Here is an 18,321-nt window from a genome sequence, read left to right as displayed (position 1 = left end):
TCTTGTTTTCTGGGACGGCAGGTGTAAAAAGTACTGAGGGGCTTGGCACTTCATAAATGAGTCCCAAGGGCACAGTGCCACACTGGTCCTCAGCAGGGAAGAAAAAATACCCAGTCCATGGCACGGTTGGTAAGTAAGTAATGTAAGTTGGTGCAGCCACTATGGAAGACAGTATGGAGGTTCCTCAGAGAACTAAAAATAGAATTACCATATGATCCAGCAATCCCACTCCTGGGCATGTATCCAGACAAAACTCTAATTCAAAAAGATACAATATGACCCAGCAATCCCACTACTGGGCATACACCCAGAGAAAACCGTAATTCAAAAAGACACATGCACCCCAGTGTTCACTGCAGCACTATTTACAATAGCCAGGTCATGGAAGCAACCTAAATGCCCATCGTCAGACGAATGGATAAATAAGATGCTGTACATATATACGATGGAATATTACTCAGCCATAAAAAGGAACGAAATTGGGTCATCTGTAGAGACGTGGATGGACCTAGACTGTCATACAGAGTGAAGTAAGTCAGAAAGAGAAGAACAATTATCGTATATTAATGCATATATGTGGAACCTAGAAAAATGATACAGATGAACTGGTTTGCAGGGCAGAAACAGAGACACAGACGTGGAGAACAAACGTATGGACACCAAGGGGGGAAAGTGGTGGAGAGGTGGGGGTGGTGGTGGGATGAATTGGGCGATTGGGATTGACATGTATACACTAATATGTATGAAATGGATGACTAATACAAACCTGCTGTATAAAAAAATAAATAAAATTAAATTTAAAAATTAAAAAAAAAAGATACATGCACCCCATTCACAATAGCCAAGACGTGGAAACAACCTAAATGTCCATCAATAAGTGAATGGATAAAGAAGATGTGGTACAGATATACAGTGGAATACTACTCAACCATAAAAAAGAATAAAATAATGCCATTTGCAGCAACATGGATGCAACTAGAGATTATCATACTAAGCGAAGTGAGTCAGAAAGAGAAAGACAAATACCATATGATATCACTTATACGTGGAATCTAAAATATGACACAAATGAACCTATCTGCAAAAGAGAAACAGACTCATGGACATAGAGAACAGACCTGTGGTTGCCAAGGGGGAGAGGGTTGGAGGAGGGATGGAGTGGGAGGTTGAGGTTAGCAGATGTAAGCTATTATATATAGAATGGATAAACAACAAGGTCCTACTGTATAGCACAGAGAACTAAATATATCCAATACCCTATGATAAACCATAATAGAAAAGAATATTAAAAAAGAATGGGTATGTATGTATAACTGAGTCACTTTGCTTTACAGCAGAAATTAACACAACATGGTAAATCAACTATTCTTCAATTTTTAAAAAATCCTATAGGAAAAAAAAACAACCCAGTCCACAGACTCCCAGTCTTCTACAAGAAGTGGGGGGTGTTCAGTTAGAGGCTTCAATTGTCGTTATTGCCTGATTAAAGTATATTTGATTTTTCATGAGTGTGGTTGAAATGCACCAGCCCTGCATTGCCCACTGGAGGACCAGGTTCAGAAAAGACGCATACATTGTTAGCATCCATGAAGATGAAGTTCCTATTAAGTTATAGTCTTTACCTAAAGATGGCTAAACAAAAACACAGCATGGTGAAAGGGTACACTGTACAGTGTACAGGGGCTCTCTCTCTGGCTTTGGAGAAGCCTAAACTGGTCCCTCAGGCTATCAAATATAGATAAGAAGCTTCTAGGAATGTGGCTTGGCTGAGAGTCCAGAGAGCAAGGCCCAGACTCCTCTTAGCCACAAGCTTAAAGGAGAACATGGGGAAGTCAGTTCAGGTCTTCGGACTCTATTTTGCTCTTCCAAGAATGGATATATGGGCATCTCACAAAGTATATGGGTTCTGCCAGATGTGACTAGATTTTACAGCAAAAAGGAAGTTCATGGTGAACTGTTTTGAATTGCTGCTATGAAGTTGGATGAATTACTTTTACTGCACAATTTTTCAGCATCTTGACTAAGCCATTGTTCATTGTGAATCTCTTCCAGTGCAGGGTAGTATGCATGTGGTCCTCTTCTCTCAGAATATTTTCTGGGATTATGTTCCATGGAGCACACTTTAGGAAAGCATGGGTAAGATGCTCCTTCAAGTTCCTCCCAGCCCTGGCCAAAGGGTTGGAGATGAGACAGGAAGCCCTGGCCATAAAATTCAAGCCCTTCCCTTGGTTGGCAAGGCCAGGACCTTTGTCCCTGCTATTTTCTCTCCATCAAATGCTTTCTCCCAGATACTGCCAGGCTTACTCCCTAACTTCCTTCAGATGTCTGTCCAAAGTTTATCCTATCAGATAAACCTTCATGATTCCCCATCTAAACATCAGGCTCCTCCAGGACCCTGTCCTATCCCCAGCTGCCTCTCTTGCCCCTGAACAGCCCCTACCCAGCCTGTGCTGTGCCTTCTTCCTTCCCACTCCCATGTGTAATTATGTAGGATAGACATTATTGGGGTCTTTCTGATTACTAAATACATGCTGCCTGTTAAAAACATTTTTTTAAAAAGGAAATAAAGAAATAAATGGACTGGCAAAGAATGTGAAAGTTCCTACAGAGATAAGCATTGTTAACTGCTGGCATGTGTCCTACTAAACTTTTCTTTGCCCGCAAAGGCATGTGCAAAGAGAAAGCGGGGGTGGGGAGAGATGCAGAAATAATTGCTGTTATTATCAAATGCCTTCTCTTCTTTGTTGTAATCTGATTTTTCCATCTGAATTCTGTCCTGGTCAATAGCTCCTTCCTGGACTTTCCAACCCGACTCTTGGCTTCCTGTTGGGCGTTGGGGGCGTGCTCAGGCCAAGGTGCTGACATTCCTCCTCTGACCCTGCCTGAAAGGGGCACCCTGGGAGCTCAGGGTGTGGCTCCACAGGAGGGGCGAGAGAGCATTCAAAGTTGCCCAGAGGACTATTGTTTCACAGGGTAGCAAAGAATGGAGCTGCAAGGGAAAGAACAGGAAGTGTGCTTCTGGGCGGCTCCAGGTCGTCTCCCAACTTCCTCTTGCTTCCTCTTCCCCACACTAGGCCCCTATTGCTGTTCTTCTACTCCTCTCCAGATTTACTTTTAAGAAGGGATACGTCATTGGCAACCTAGAGTACAAATGACAACTCCAAGGGCCACACAACTGCCCTCTCCAAGTAGTTCTACAGAGACTCCAAGAGAGGAAATGACTGGCCCAGGATCACATAGCAAGTAGGTGGCAGAGCTGGGCTTCAGGCTGGGGACTCCAGGGTGATGGAAAATTCTGAGCTTGCCAGTTAATATGGCCTGAGTGAGAATGGGTGTGGGATGGTGGTGGCAAAGGGAATGATTAGTTGAGTGTCACAGAAGAAGCTGCCCCCGGCCTAGGTCATCACAGCCCTGGCTGCAGCTGTTCCATCAGGCAGCTGAAAAAGATTGACTTGTGTTTGGAGAAGCCTTAAAGAGACAGAAACACAGGTCGTATTTCCCCTCAAAGGCTCTGCCCATCTTCTACTGAAGGGCAGTCTTAGGTTGGCTCTAGAAGCTAGGAGCTTAACATAACCATTTTGAGGCCTCCTGATAACCTGGCAAGTCTGTCAGTGCTGTTGCTTCAGAACAGGTTTAAGAGGGCTGAGGCAGGACTTGTATTTTTCAAAAATTCTCAAGCCTTTGTCACGAGCATCCTCAAGACTTGCTAAATATGTCCCTGAGTTTGCTGCTCTTCAGGGATTGGTAACCATTCCCTCTAGAGGAAAGGGAGGTGGGGTGTGTGTGTGTGTGTGTGTGTGTGTGTGTGTGTGTGTGTGTGTGTGTGTGTGTGTGTGTACGTGCCCGTGTGTGATCAGTTTGGGAGAGGACAGTGCCAGGGAAAGCCACCTGCTTGGTTAAAAGGTGGTGAAGTTGGGCAGCAATGATGCCACAGAAACATTGCAAGGGCAAGCTCATGTTGGCAAAGAAGACATCTGAGGTTTTTTATAAACTCTCCCAGATATCAGGCCAGATATGGTTTTGACAGTTAGACAAAAACCTTCTGCCACCATCTCAATTCCTCCTGACACAAGATCATCCTCAAATCCAGCTTTCGTAACATTCCATAGATGGTCTTATCTGCATTGCTAAGGAATCAGGGGACTTGGCCAGAATCATCTAAGAGATCTATCTCCCTACCCCCACCACTCCTCCGTTTTTAAAATACAGTTTTGCTTCCTTTTTTTTTTTTCTGATTATACAAGATATTATACAGATGGGGTAATGTGTATTTATTGTAGAAAATTTGTAAGGTTTGCCTTTAACTGCCTCTGTAGGATAAATTAGAAGAAGTAGAATTAGTGGGTCAAAGATCTGTGCATTGGGCAGCCTCAAATTACACTCCCACCTGCCAAGATAGCAATGCCCACTCACCAACATTAGGTATTAATCATGTTTTAATGTTTGTCAGGTTGACTGACAAAAATCAGTATCTCATTTTAATTCACATTTGCTTGGTTTTGAGTGAGACAAAGTATTTTTACATATTTTCTTGGAAAATGACATGAGCTGCTGCTTTCCCTTTCTCTGGGCAGAGATAAGTCCTTTTCCTTAATTTTTTTTCTAGTAAGACCTCGTGACAAGGAAGCCTTGGGAGACTGGATAGGGTTCTTGGGCTAGCCATCATGTATAGGGAAACTGAGCTGGTTATAGCCTTTAAACAAAAGTTCCAGTGCACACAAAATCCTCAAGGGTGCATTTTTACTTTGGAAGTGGTGTGTGTGTGGTAACTTAGAAACTCAGTGGTTTCAGACAGCAGAGTGATGTAATAGTCTCAGGAAAGTGTGGTGAGGGCAGCCATCTGTGTGTTCCCTGTAGTCGGCCCAGGACCTGACGTATCGTAGGCACCCCTAAGCTGTGCTGCCTCTGTCCTGAAGGATAACCCTCTATAACCGCAAATGGACTATCTATACAAAATAATAATAATTATACCCATTTATTTAGAATCCCTTGGAGTTATTTTTAGTTTAAGTCCGAAACAGCCATCTTAATATCCAGGAAGAGAGATATTGCAAATTCTGACTTACTGGTAGAACTTCCGGAAAGGGCCAAGGGTGAGTGGCGGTATGAATATCATATCAGAGGCAAGTCTGACAGCAGCTGTTTTATGGCAGCCACATCCTTGGATCCAGGTGGGCTGGCCAGGCTCCCCAGGTAAGCCAGTGTGTCTTCCTTCCAGAAGATGACCTTTTCAGGGCTCTAAGTGGCCTTTTCTGGTCGTCTCCTATTTTTCTCTGCCTCCAGGGAAGACTGCACTTGATTTATCAGAGGTAATAGACAAGGTCTAGTAAAGCAATTCCAGCAGGCCATAACTGGAATTCCACAATGGAAGGGACTGAGGAAATATCTGGTGTCCTGGTTCTCAGCCTTTCTCAACGTATCAATCACTAACTATTGTGGTAACCATCAGTGGCCATGCCAATGTAATTGTCAGTTCAAGGCCCAGCGGTTGGTGGGGAGCCAATGAAGACTTTACAGCAGCAATTTGAGCTGTAGAAGGGTCACCCTACCTGATCTGTAGAAGCAGAGCAACTAGGGCTAAGTTGAAGTCACAGCTGGGGAGACCAGATGAGAAGGTTGCAGTGGAGTAGGAGGGTAGCTGGAGGCAAATATTTGGATTGGAGAGATATTTAGGAGGTGAGATGAACAGGATTAGACAACTGAAAGGAGACGGGTGGGGGGTGAGGGAAGAGGAGTCAAAATGGCTCCCAGGCTTGGGGCTTGGGTCTCTGAGCAGATGATGGGGCCGTTACTGGGTTAGGGGAGGAGAGGAAGAGAAGGTCTGGCAGAAAGATGAGGTCCAGACAAGCTATCTTTAAGGTGTACATAGGGCCTCCAGAGGGAGGCGTCCAAGTGGATATAGAAGGGCGTGGCGGCTGGGAGAGGGGTCTGAACTGGTCAGCACAGAAATGGAGAGGAAGCCGTGGGGTATTATTAACAGCACGGAGGAATGGGAGAGGTTGCTCGGTTTGGGGTGCGCAGAACGGGGAGGGGGGGTGTCACGTGGTGGGGGTGCTCAGCCACAAGACTACCTGGTCCTGAAGCCCGGCGCCGAGCCTACCCAAGGTCAGAGCCTGAGGGAGGTGGGGGTAAAGGTTGGGTAGGATGGGCGGGGGAGGGGGAGGAACCGGATTGGGCCCCTCTGGATCCCGCCCTCTCGCCCTCCTCAGCCATTGGGCAATTACGCTGTCCGTCAGGGGCCCGCCTCCACAGATGAACCAATAAAGGGTGGCGAGAGGATGCTTCCTTCTCTAGCTGGATCAGCACCAGAGGTCCCTTCAGGGAGGTGAGTCCGGGTGGGGGCAGCCGCGGCACCTTAGGCTGGCGCAGAATTGACTGACGGACCCGGCGGCTTTGGCGCAAGCGGGTGAGAGGAGGACCAAGGTGCGATGTAGGGAAGGGGGTGAGCGCGGGATGTGTAAGCCTCTAACCTCGCCGGGTCCGCTCCGGCCCGCAGCATCGGCTCACGTGATGGGGTGGAGAGTGGAGGTGAGGTGAGGTGAGGTGAGGGGGCGGGCCCGCGGCGGACGGGGAAGAGCCTTGGTCACAGCTACGGTCACCCCTCTCGCGCGCACGCGCCACGTGGGCTCGCGGTCTTGCGCAGGGCCTTTGGCTGCGTACCGGGACTTCCGCAGTAGCTGTTTTAGCCCTCAGAGTACCCTCTGTGAGCTCAGCATCTCAACTGAATTCCCCTTTTCTATAGACCCGGAAGCTGGGGCTCAGGGACGTGGCCGCGCCGGGGTTTGAGGGAGATAGGGCTTGTTGGACTTCGGAGGCCGCGCTCTTTCTTATCTGTGAGGCTTGACTTTGGGATCTGTTTTCTTTAGATACGCGAAATTGTTTGGGTCCGGTCTGCGGCCGACAGCCTTGCGTCGGGCATCGCCGCCTGGCTTCTCTGCAGGGCTGGGGGTGGGGTTGGGGGACGCGGGGAGGCGCCCTTTGCGTGCCCTGCCCGACCGCTCCGGTCCGTAGTTCCGGCGGGGTGGGCTGGGGAGAGGGGGCGGTCCTCAAGTGTGGGCGCTCTCCACACCCCAACAGACAAACTTGAGGAGGGCAGGATTCATAAACGAAATCTGAAAACACGTGGAAACTCTCCTCCCGGGTCACGAGAGAAAATAGAAAATAGAGCAGCTTTTTTTTTGTCTGAGGAAAAATACCACCAGAGGCTTTTGCAAGTGCTAGGAAACTGCTTCCTTCATGCCCTTGTGGAGGCAGATGTGAACCTTTTGGAACTCAGTTTGGCAATATGAGTCTACACCCTTTGACCTACTGATGCCAGCCTTGGGAAATAAGTAGGTTAAAACCTAAGTAGGGGAAAGGTTGAAGCGTTAGGCGTTGCAGTTTGGTATTTTATAAGCAGAGACAGTGGAAACAACCTCTAATCCCCAGTGATACACCTAATGATAAAAGTAATAATACCTTTTTTGGAGCCGAAGGGTTATATTTCTTTAAACCGTCACAAAACCTTATGAAACTAGTATTCCCATTCCACGGATGGACAACTGGAACTCAGGCAAGTGAAGTAGTGTGTCTGCTGCTAGACAGCTAGTATCATACCTAGTGTGCTTTTGGGCCTCTGAAATTGCCATGTTTAGCCAATGTTTGAGGCATTCATTTACATACATGTAGAACAAGCTCTGGCCAGTTTTATTAAAGAAAAACTTTGCATGATTTGCTTTTCACCAGTTTCTTCTGGCTTGTTTCTAATAGTCACCTGGATCAGTGTACATACTCTTTAGTATTTTCCTCACGCTGTGCCCAATTCAATATTATTGCCGCTGTAGTGACGGACACCAGTTTTGGCCAACATGGTGTAGTACCCTAGTTCAGATTTCCTCAAGGCTGGGCCGTTGTTGGCGAGGAGGACCAGGTTCACTTTGCCTTGTCTGATCATCTTCAGAGTCTGCTTGTACCCCAGCACATGCTTTCCACTTACCATAACCAGCTGGAGCCTAGAATTGATCTGACTCCGGCGACTTTTCCGTCTTCTTTGCTGCCACCATCTTCCTGGTTTAGGTGCTGGATGGCGTCCAACAGAGAGCAGCCACCAAGATAGCTGGGGGAGCAAGAACGAGCTTATATTTAAATTAACACTTAAAGCCTACTGGGGAGAGTGAACATGGGAGCTGGGCACTGGGCCCTGGCAAGGGAAAGGATTTGGGAAGGAGGAAAAGGTGGCCCCTGGGGGTAGCCCTCAGTGACTCTTTAAGATCAGTGTTTAAAAACCCATTTTCTGAAATGTGATTATATATCATAATGGGAGGTATGGAGACTTGCTTAAGTATTTTGAGATTGAGTGTTTTCAGAAGTCATTATTTTTAAAAAATTAAATTTAAAACTTTCTTAAACTCTTAAATTTTCAGGTTTAAAAAAAACCCTTTTTGCGGAAGGAACACATTCGCTCATACAGTTTCAGAATGTCAAGTACTGTGTCCTACTGGATTTTCAATTCTGCAAGAAACAGCATTGCCACATTACAAGGGGGACAACGTTTATATTCAAGGTATGCCTCAAATAGGATTAAATCAAAATGGAGGCTCTTTCCCCAGGGGCCAGTCACCCTAAAAAACAATGCCTCATGTGGTGGCATTGCTCTGCAGAAAGCCTTTAGACACACATCAACAGAGGAAGATGATTTCCACTTGCCGCTCAGCCCTGAGCAGGTAAATGAAGTACTGCGAGCCGGTGAGTCGGCCCACAAGATTCTTGACCTTGTCAGTGGAGTCCCAAGTTCGGTGTTGCGGTTTGAGAGCAACCAGCTGGCTGCCAATTTCCCAGTGGAGGACCGGGGAGGTGTAGCCGCCTGCCTGCAGACCAATGGGCTGATGTTTGGCGTCTTCGATGGACATGGTGGCCACGCATGTGCTCAAGCGGTGAGCGAGAGGCTCTTCTACTATGTGGCAGTGTCACTGATGTCCCAGCAGACGCTGGAGCAGATGGAGGGGGCGATGGAAAGCATGAAGCCCCTGCTGCCCATTCTGCAGTGGCTCAAGCACCCAGGGGACAGTATCTACAAGGATGTCACGTCAGTGCACCTTGATCACCTCCGTGTCTACTGGCAGGAGCTGCTGAACCTGCACATGGAAATGGGGCTGAACATTGAGGAAGCATTAATGTACTCCTTCCAGAGGCTGGATTCTGACATCTCGCTAGAGATCCAGGCTGCCCTGGAAGATGAGATGACCAGGAACCTTTCACTCCAGGTTGCTTTCTCAGGGGCGACAGCTTGCATGGCCCATGTCGATGGAGTTCACTTGCATGTGGCAAACGCTGGTGACTGCCGGGCCATCCTTGGTGTCCAGGAGGACAATGGCATGTGGTCTTGTCTGCCCCTCACCCGAGACCACAATGCCTGGAACCCAACCGAGCTGTCACGGCTAAAGAGGGAGCATCCTGAGTCAGAGCACAGGACAATCATCATGGACAACAGGCTGCTGGGCGTTCTCATGCCCTGCAGGGCCTTCGGGGACGTCCAGCTGAAGTGGAGTAAAGAGCTGCAGCGCAGTGTCCTGGAGCGGGGCTTTGACACCGAGGCCCTCAACATTTACCAGTTCACCCCCCCACACTACTACACTCCACCTTACCTGACGGCCAGGCCTGAGGTCACATACCACAGGCTGAGGCCCCAGGATAAGTTCCTTGTGCTGGCCTCTGACGGCCTGTGGGATGTGCTGGGCAATGAGGATGTGGTGAGGCTGGTGGTGGAGCACCTGGCTGAAGTGTGTCGGCACAAGCCAGACCTGGCCCAGAGACCCGCCAACCTGGGACTCATGCAGAGCCTGCTGCTGCAGAGGAAAGCCCAGGGGCTCCACGCCACCGACCAAAACGCAGCCACACGTCTGATCAGATACGCCATAGGGAGCAACGAGTACGGGGAGATGGAGCCTGAGCGGCTGTCGGCGATGCTGACGTTGCCGGAGGACTTGGCAAGGATGTACAGGGATGATATCTCTGTCACTGTGGTGTATTTTAACTCAGACTCGATTGGTTCATCTTACAAGGGGAGTTAAGAGTCTCCCATCCTGTTGCCAAGGTTAATTTAAATGCTCTTCTAAGACATTTTCACTTACTCTTAAACTGGCTATTTAGACCTTGTTGTTAAAGGGCAGGCAGATGTAGCTTGCTTAATAATAGACTAATGTGAGAGAAAAAACAGCCTAGGATTAAAAACCATAGTAGTGATTTTATGTCCCTGCATGTTTTAGTCACCTCTTCTACGCAGAAAGGGTGGAACACAGAGACCGTAGACTTGGCTGGGGCTCGTGCAACCCAAGTCCCTGTATAAAGACACTGTTGTTGAACTGTGTCAGCCTGAGCCTGCGAAGGGTAAAATTAATCATGATTCTAAGGATATGAAGAAGTTCAGGATCTTCTGAGGTCTTGATACAAAAATCTGCAAAGTTGGTAATTCTCAATTCGTAATCATGGCCTTCTAGACTATGAAGGGAGGTTTTGTTTGTTTCTTATTTTGAAGTTTCTAAAGACCTAGGTTTACAAAGCATATTACAGGACACTTTTCTATGCAATATTCTAACTTTTGTGTGTGTGTGATTTTACTTGTGAAAACATTTTGTAATGCTGCATTCTAGTTCCAGTTTAGTTTATTTTAAATTGAGTCCTCAAACTTGCAAACAGGCCTGCTCTAAGGGAGCATGCTTGGAATGAGTTTTCTTGGTTTTCAGCTGAGGGTGAAGGTGGCCAGGCCTCTGGACCGGCTGAATTTATTTGTGCAGCTTTCGGGCCTTTCCACTGAGTCCCACCCCCTGAACCTTTGAGCCACGCTAGGAGGTTACTTCTGTCTGAGCCTTAACTCCTTTCCTGCATTAATAAAATTTCCTCCAGGGTTTAGTAAATCTCTGCAGATTTACTCATAGCACTTAACCTTTCTAATTATACCTCTCAAACATTCTTCTAATTCCACCTAATGTTCCTTCCCCCTCTGCTGTGCTGAGCTCCCTCACCCTCCTGCTGACTGTGCAATACTGTCTAGAAAGAATGCTCCCAATTCACATGGTTGCAGGGAAGGAGAAAATTCAAGATTGCATGTGGTAATTGTGACAGACAGTTTAGGCAGGACTGCTTATACAGTGGATTCTAGACTTAAAATTCAGCCTGAATCTGGAGAGGTAAAAACATGAAGGACCTGAGAACAGTCACTAAGTCTCCCTAGCTGCATCCCGAGGGGCAGTGGGGAAGAGGGAGGAGTGAGATTTTTCAGATGGTACACTTGCCCATAGACTGTGGGATAAATGGCCATTGCTACTCCTCGGGAACTAGACCTTGTTTAGTATAGGAACCTGTACTGGCTTCTGTGGGCTGCACAGTCTGTGTTTATTTGAAAATTAAACCATGTGGATCCTTTCTGGGGGGCTGAATTTCATGTTCTGAATTGCTGTAGCATTTAAACAACAGGAAATGTGTCCCTAAATGGAAACACAAATATAATCCCACAAAACTGACACTTTTTATGTTCCTGCACTATCTTCATTGATCGCTCTCTCCACCCCCTTTCGTACTGAAAGGAAAGCAAATAGCTAGGTTTGACTTCCACATTTTTGTTCACATTCAGGACATTCAAGTGTTGAGAAACTTCTAGCCTGCGGATATTTCCCTGTGCATTTACTGATATGGCTTCATCTAAGAAATTCTCCTTTGAGTGCTTAAGCCTTGGTCCTTTTATTCTGAAACTATTAATATTCCTTCTGATCTCCTAGATCTTAACTCAGAAATAAAACGTGAATCCCTATCATTCACCTTGCATGACGGTTTGTTACTAGAGCCGAAGACTGCTTGTCTGACATCCTTGTTCTTTATGCCAGCTAAACCCTGGTGCACTCTCTGATTTACCGGGATTACAGTGTCTGAATCCTGTTTTGGAGCCTAGCTTGGGTCATAAATATATCTGATTAAGTAACCTGTGGGACAGTTGAGAGAATACAGACTTCCCACCTGTTCCTTCAAGGGTATCTGTGTTTTTTCTCAGCCTAATAGATTTCCTGCTTTCTAATTGGTATATTGAGAGAGAGGAAAGGCTGGTTTCTTGTCTGCCTTTTTCCATTGTGAACTCTGTCTGCTCTTGCCATGAATGCTCCAAGGAGCACCTCCTGGTTAAACCCCAGCATGTCTGATTCCCTGACCACAGTTCTGCTGTCACTGGCCTTCCTGAGGCACATGGGCTACCACTTGAGGACCCTGGGATTTGAGAGGGGGTTGGTGGTACTTGTCAGGTCTTCCAAAACACTTATCATTCCCTTTATGTAAAGATTCTGATATTGAGACTTCTGAAATGAACTAAAAAAATGAGATTGAATCTTTAATGTTTAGGATGTCACTTTTGAATAAAGTATGCTTTGGTGCTTTAAACAGCATATTTACTGTTTTAGGTGAGAAATGGTAATATTGGCATATTTTAGATATTGTTTTATATGTAAATAATACAGTTCTGCTGATTCTGGGGATTGGTCAAAATGGATAGAGAAGTTCTAAATTCAAGTTAGTATGCTATGTCAAGTTACTTATTCAGTTTTCTGAGATGTTATTTGTAACATTAAAGCTAATTTATTATAATGAAAGTGTAAACTTTGAGGTATGTTAATATATAAACATTTTTCCCAGAAGTACGATTGGCCTAAGAGATCGAGTGGGTTAAGACTTAGGTTAGACACAACTGAGCTGACACCTTTTATATGAGGGAAATAGAAACAGCTCAAACTTGAATTAAAGAATAGAGTAATTAATTGTATAGAACACGACAATGTATTCAGAATGAGTCTAGCTTAACTCTTTCATCCATCAGCCTCTAGTGACCTATTTTTCGTTTGACAATTTTGGGGAAACCTTAACTTCCCAGGTTAAATCAGGATATCCTGGAACTGAGCTATCCTAGTTTCATCGTTAGTGGTTCATTTGTCTCTGAACATGACTCCCATAGCAGAGAACGTCCTGGTGTGGCTTTGAGGCTGGGGAATAAAGGCTGGTGGCACCGCTTTTTCCTGTGAGCTGCCACGTGTGTTACCAAGTGGAAAACACACATGGACTGCAGTGCGACCGTCTCCTGAGCAGGCTGAGGCTCTGTTCCCGATGCCTTGGGCACCTGATGTTTAGTTTAACTGGCCTCCTGGAAAATATTTCTTAACAAACATTTACTTGGAAAAATTATTAACCATGTTCTTTAATATTTACTGACATTTGTATTGTAAACTGTATACCAATGTTTTTTTGACATTGATTTTCTAACCATGAGAGATATTTAAATGAAACTTGTAAATAAGAGAGGAAAAATGAGATTTGATTTCTTTTGTTTTTGAATATTCATATTTAGGGTCCTTAGGGTACTAGATTAGACCATCCTTTGTTTCACCACCTTTATCTGGTCTGTTCAATAGTCCACCCAAAAGAGAAATTTTCTTTGCAAATTTTCGATGACTGCTGAGCACACAGGAAGTCCTTGCTTAATGTTAACAGTGTGTGGGAAGCTGAAAAGAATGAAAAGGAAGTGTGAAGGCTTTTGTTGTGAGGATCTCCACATACTCAGGGCCAAGGCCTGCTGGGATTTCACATTATTTAACTGGCCTTGTAAAACCAGCTTCTATGGTAATCTTAAATTCAGAGCCAGGGCTTCCCTGGTGGCGCAGTGGTTGCGCGTCCGCCTGCCGATGCAGGGGAGCCGGGTTCGCGCCCCGGTCTGGGAGGATCCCGCGAGCCGCGGAGCGGCTGGGCCCGTGAGCCGTGGCCGCTGGGCCTGCGCGTCCGGAGCCTGTGCTCCGCGACGGGAGAGGCCGCGGCGGGGGGAGGCCCGCATACCACAAAAAAAAAAAAAAAAAAAAAAAAAAAAAAAATTCAGAGCCAGCTTTGGGGAAAATGTCTAGGCAGCTACCTAGATAGAGTTGAAGACCCCACTCCATCCCACCCCCACTGACTGAGTTTTATCTCATTGCCTCTGAGTGATACAGCTCATAAGGACAGCTCCAACGGGTGCTTCTTAAAGTGCAAATACAACTATTAAGTTATTAAATTTAGTATGGGCTAGGGAGGTTAAACTGGGCCTTGAGGAGGAGCAGATTTGGGGGAGACAAAGGTAGAAAAGGGAATGTTTGAGGTCTGCTGAGGGTAATGGAGGAGCTGTTTCCTTCTTTATAACATGATAAAAACAGGCCCGGAGGCTTGAAAACTTGCCGCTGACACTGTAGTAGGGCAGGAATTTGAACCAAGTCCACTGTGCTGTGCACATGTCCCAATACTGGGCTTTCAGAAAGGGATAATAATGCAGGAAAAATCTCACGGCCCACTTTTGGCACAGGGTGGGTGGGTGGAGAAGTAGGGCGTGCTGACAAGAAGCTAGATGGATAACCCATGCATTCCAATATCCCATCATTTGAAACTCGATAAAAATAGAGGGAAAACAGGGAGAATATAATTTTAAACATTGAGCTCTTTAACTAGAGGAGGAAGTCAATTTATACTGTTCTTTTCACCTCTAGAGTTTTTGCTTCCATTTTACTTGATGCTACTAAATGGCCTTAAGTAGTTCCCAGGCTAGTGACCCTCTGTATCGTGGGTAGCTGGCACTCCAAGCAGCTCCCTCTGGGATGGATGGGTGAACCTCTGCTGGACTTCCATGGGTCATAGTGTCTTTGTTCCATTGACCCCTGACCTTACCTGTTCCTGGCTGGGAGGAGCAAGCAGGGATTAAGGGGGCCAGAGTTCCACTTCCGACTTTCACTGGCGAGGGAATAAGTGAAACCGAACAGGACCCTGTGGGGCCCTCCTGGATACAAAAGCTGCCCCCCACCTCCCGTCTCCTGTTTTTTATTTGTAGAAAAGGCCCTGGTCTTCTAGACTTTCCCAGAGTTCCAAACAGCGGCACAAGAGTTACTAATTAGGGAAGTGAGGGAATTCAGAAACAAAGGAAAAGCAGTTAAACAAGAAAAGTAATGACAATAGCTCGTGGATAAAACAGTTCCTCCTCAAGGCAAATGCAGAACAATCTGACACTTAGCTTTGAGTTGTTCTGAAGGAACTAAACCCCACCCCCCCCACCCCAGGTGGAGGATGGTGACTGCGTGCTGACCCCAAGCACTGTGGACCTCAGACTGGTTGCAACCAGAAGGCGGATGATTGAGATTACCAAGACATCACCCTGGAAATCCCTTCCCTTTCCCCAAAATAGTTGGAATAATCCTCCCACTTATTAGCCTATGAAATTACCCAGCCCATAAAAACTAACCACCTAGGGAGTTCCCTGGTGGTACAGTGGTTAAGAATCTGCCCGCCAATGCAGGGGACACGGGTTCGAACCCTGGTCCGGGAAGATCCCACATGCCGCGGAGCAACTAAGCCAGTGAGCCACAACTACTGAGCCTGAACTCTAGAGCCTGCGAGCCACAACTACTGAGCCCGCGTACCGCAACTACTGAAGCCCACGTGCCTAGAGCCCGTGCTCCACAATAAGAAGCCACCGCAATGAGAAGCCCCTGCACCGCAGTGAAGAGAAGCCCCTGCTCACGGCCACTAGAGAAAGCAGGCGCGCAGCAACGAAGACCCAACGCAGCCAAAAATAAATAATAAATAAAATAAATTTAAAAAAAACCCAAACCAAAAAACTAACCACCCCATATTTCGGGGCCCCCTCACCTTCTGCCTATTGAAATGTGTATCTCTGCTTTCACTTTACTACGGCTCGCTAGCTCTTGAATTCTCCCCTGCATGAAGCCAAGGACCCTCACTTGGCAGCCCGTCCCAGGAACTCGACAGAGACCTGGGACATGACCATCCTCTCAGGCCCCATTTTCCTGCAACCTCTTTACAAAGGATATTAATAAATTTACTTCTTACCTGTCACTTTGCCTCTTGCTGAATTACTTCTGCGCCGAGACATAAAGAACCTGAGTTTCGTTGAGTCCTGAGACGAGTTGTGGTTTTCAGTTGGAAGATTGTGGGTTCGAGTCCCATCTGAGGTGTGAGGCTTCACAGCGCCATTCTCCGCGCAGCAGATGAATAGAAGGAATGTCTGCCATGGGCTGCTGCTCTGTCCAGTTCACCTGCAAACACCTTGTGTGGCCCCGGGGCCGGGCATGCAGAGCTGTCCAGGGATTGGCTCATGACACTGGGCACAGTGGGGACGGGGAAGGGCCAGCCCGGGGGTCTGGGACGGGCTCTGGGGATATTGTGGAAGTAGGGGCAAGCGTTATAGTGAAGGTTGAGGGGGAGCTGGCCAAAAGTGGCTGAGAGGGCAAGAAGGAGCCCCTCGGGTGATCTCTGGGGATGGGGAAGTGGACAAGGCCACGCAGCGACCTCAGAGAGGACATGGCTTGCTCTTCATCAGCACGGAGTGGGGTGGGGGCAACGCAGAAAGTCTCACCTCAATTCCCCCACTTTCCCTGCGGTGTTGCCACCAGGTGCTGCTGGGCATTTGTCCTTGTTTTTCTCCTCCCCACCCTCATCCCTGTAATGTCAGGCTTAGCCCCCTGCCTTACTGACTGTACAATGAATAAGGAGGGATGGGGGGCAGATGGGTGGATGGATGGGTGGATGGATGGATGGATGGATGGATGGATGGATGGATGGATGGATGGATGGATGGATGGATGGATGGATGGATGGATGGATGGATGGATGGATGGATGGATGGATGGATGGATGGATGGATGGATGGATGGATGGATGGATGGATGGATGGATGGATGGATGGATGGATGGATGGATGGATGGATGGATGGATGGATGGATGGATGGATGGATGGATGGATGGATGGATGGATGGATGGATGGATGGATGGATGGATGGATGGATGGATGGATGGATGGATGGATGGATGGATGGATGGATGGATGGATGGATGGATGGATGGATGGATGGATGAATGGATGATCAAGGGAGGAGCAGATAGAGAGGAACCAGCAAAAGAGAGACCAGAGAAGTAGGAGGAAAACTGAGTGGGTGGCATGGAAGTGAGGAGAGGCAGGTGAGGAGTGTCCAGACCCAGAAAAGACCGTGGGCGTGGATGGATGAAAATGAACAATTAGCTAAAAAGCTCACTAAGGAAAGATGAGGGCCATTGGGTATTCTCACGTGGGACTCAGGACACAGGATGGGCCTAGACAGTGAGGTAGAGATGAGAAGTTGGCTTTGTGAGAGCTGAGCTGCTGGGATGACCCTTCCTCTGAAACAAAGCAGAGCAGTGGGTGGGGGGACGGGGGAATGTCATCAATAAGCCAAGATGCTCCTTGGTTGTGGAAGGGGAGGGTGTCCACAGGCTGACTTGGGGTTCCAGGGGCCTTGCTGACCACACACTGGGCTTTGGCAGGGAAGGGTGGAGGAGCTAGACCTCTTCAGAGCTCTGCCTGGTGGCTTGGTTTCTAAATCTGAGGATGGCATGACAGGAACACCAACGTGGAGCCCTGATGGCACAGGCCTTTGCTGTGGGATGCTGTGGTCAAGCAACATGAGGCGGGTGGCTGCCTCTAGATGTCACCATCGAGCCACGTTGGCGTCAGCTGCAGCAGGAGTGGGAGGAAAGTGTTCCAGAGAAAACGAGGCCCTAAGGCTCACGCCCAGGTGGAGCAGGGTGTCCAGGGACTGCGGCCAGGAACACCCTTCCGGGAGCCTCACCTGACCCTGGATGTCCTTGCGGCTTGAAAGAGTGGGTGGTAGGAGGGGAAGGACCCTGTCCTGCGGTCACACAACCCTGCCTTGTGGGGAAGGGGCTGTTGGGATCCCAAGAGAGGCGAGGGGTTGGCTGCCACCTTTTCTGGTCTCCCCCACTGTGGGTGTTCCTTTCTGGGGACTGCCCCACACCTCTGAACCCTTCCCACCTCCACGCTCCGCTCCCTGCAGCCAGTCCCACAGCCCCTCTCCCACCCCAGCAGCTTTGGGGTTCACTCCCTCCCGCCCACCACCTGTCCCAGCCCCAAGAATGGTCCAAACCACCTTTACCCTCCTCCACCCCCAAACAATAGATGCCCCCTCTTGTCAACCCCTCCCAGCATACAGCTATCAGAGCTGCCTTGGTCAGACTCAAATCTGACAGTGTCACACCTCTGCTCCAAACCATCACCCTTGGGGGAAGGCTCAGAATCCTCCTCGCCAGGTGTGCGGGCACGACAGTCACACATAGAGGAAGGAGTGAGAAAAGAGAAAGCGGTCTTTGTCTTACCCCACAAGCTGGAGTCACCTCTTCTAAGGGTCAGGCCAGCGCCCTGTCACCTCTGGGATATAGCCTAGAACCCTCCACCTCTTATTCCTGGCTGTGGTTTAAGGTAAGGGTTTTAAGGTCCACATCT

At 47.8% G+C, this 18,321-nt stretch overlaps 1 protein-coding gene across 5 annotated transcripts; it reads left to right on the top strand.

Annotated features, from left to right (window-relative positions):
• The first annotated feature begins 6,239 nt into the window (after window positions 1-6,239).
• PDP2 (pyruvate dehydrogenase phosphatase catalytic subunit 2) lies at window positions 6,240-16,548 on the top strand. Of its 5 annotated transcripts, none has more exons than XM_007125861.4 (2): window positions 6,240-6,325; window positions 8,403-16,548. In XM_007125861.4, exon 2 carries the CDS (start codon window positions 8,457-8,459, stop codon window positions 10,047-10,049), a length of 1,593 nt encoding a protein of 530 aa, XP_007125923.1. In that variant the 5' UTR covers window positions 6,240-6,325; window positions 8,403-8,456; the 3' UTR covers window positions 10,050-16,548. The 5 variants fall into 5 exon arrangements, with proteins under 5 accessions (XP_007125923.1, XP_007125922.1, XP_007125926.1 ...); XM_007125860.4 differs by lacking the exon at window positions 6,240-6,325 and adding an exon at window positions 6,333-6,423; XM_007125864.4 differs by lacking the exon at window positions 6,240-6,325 and adding an exon at window positions 6,346-6,406.
• Window positions 16,549-18,321: the final 1,773 nt, after the last annotated feature.

This window comes from Physeter macrocephalus, unplaced genomic scaffold, assembly GCF_002837175.3.
Source record: "Physeter macrocephalus isolate SW-GA unplaced genomic scaffold, ASM283717v5 random_177, whole genome shotgun sequence".
Classification (NCBI taxonomy): Eukaryota; Metazoa; Chordata; class Mammalia; order Artiodactyla; family Physeteridae; genus Physeter; species Physeter macrocephalus.
This window is presented reverse-complemented; position numbering and strand designations above follow the sequence as displayed.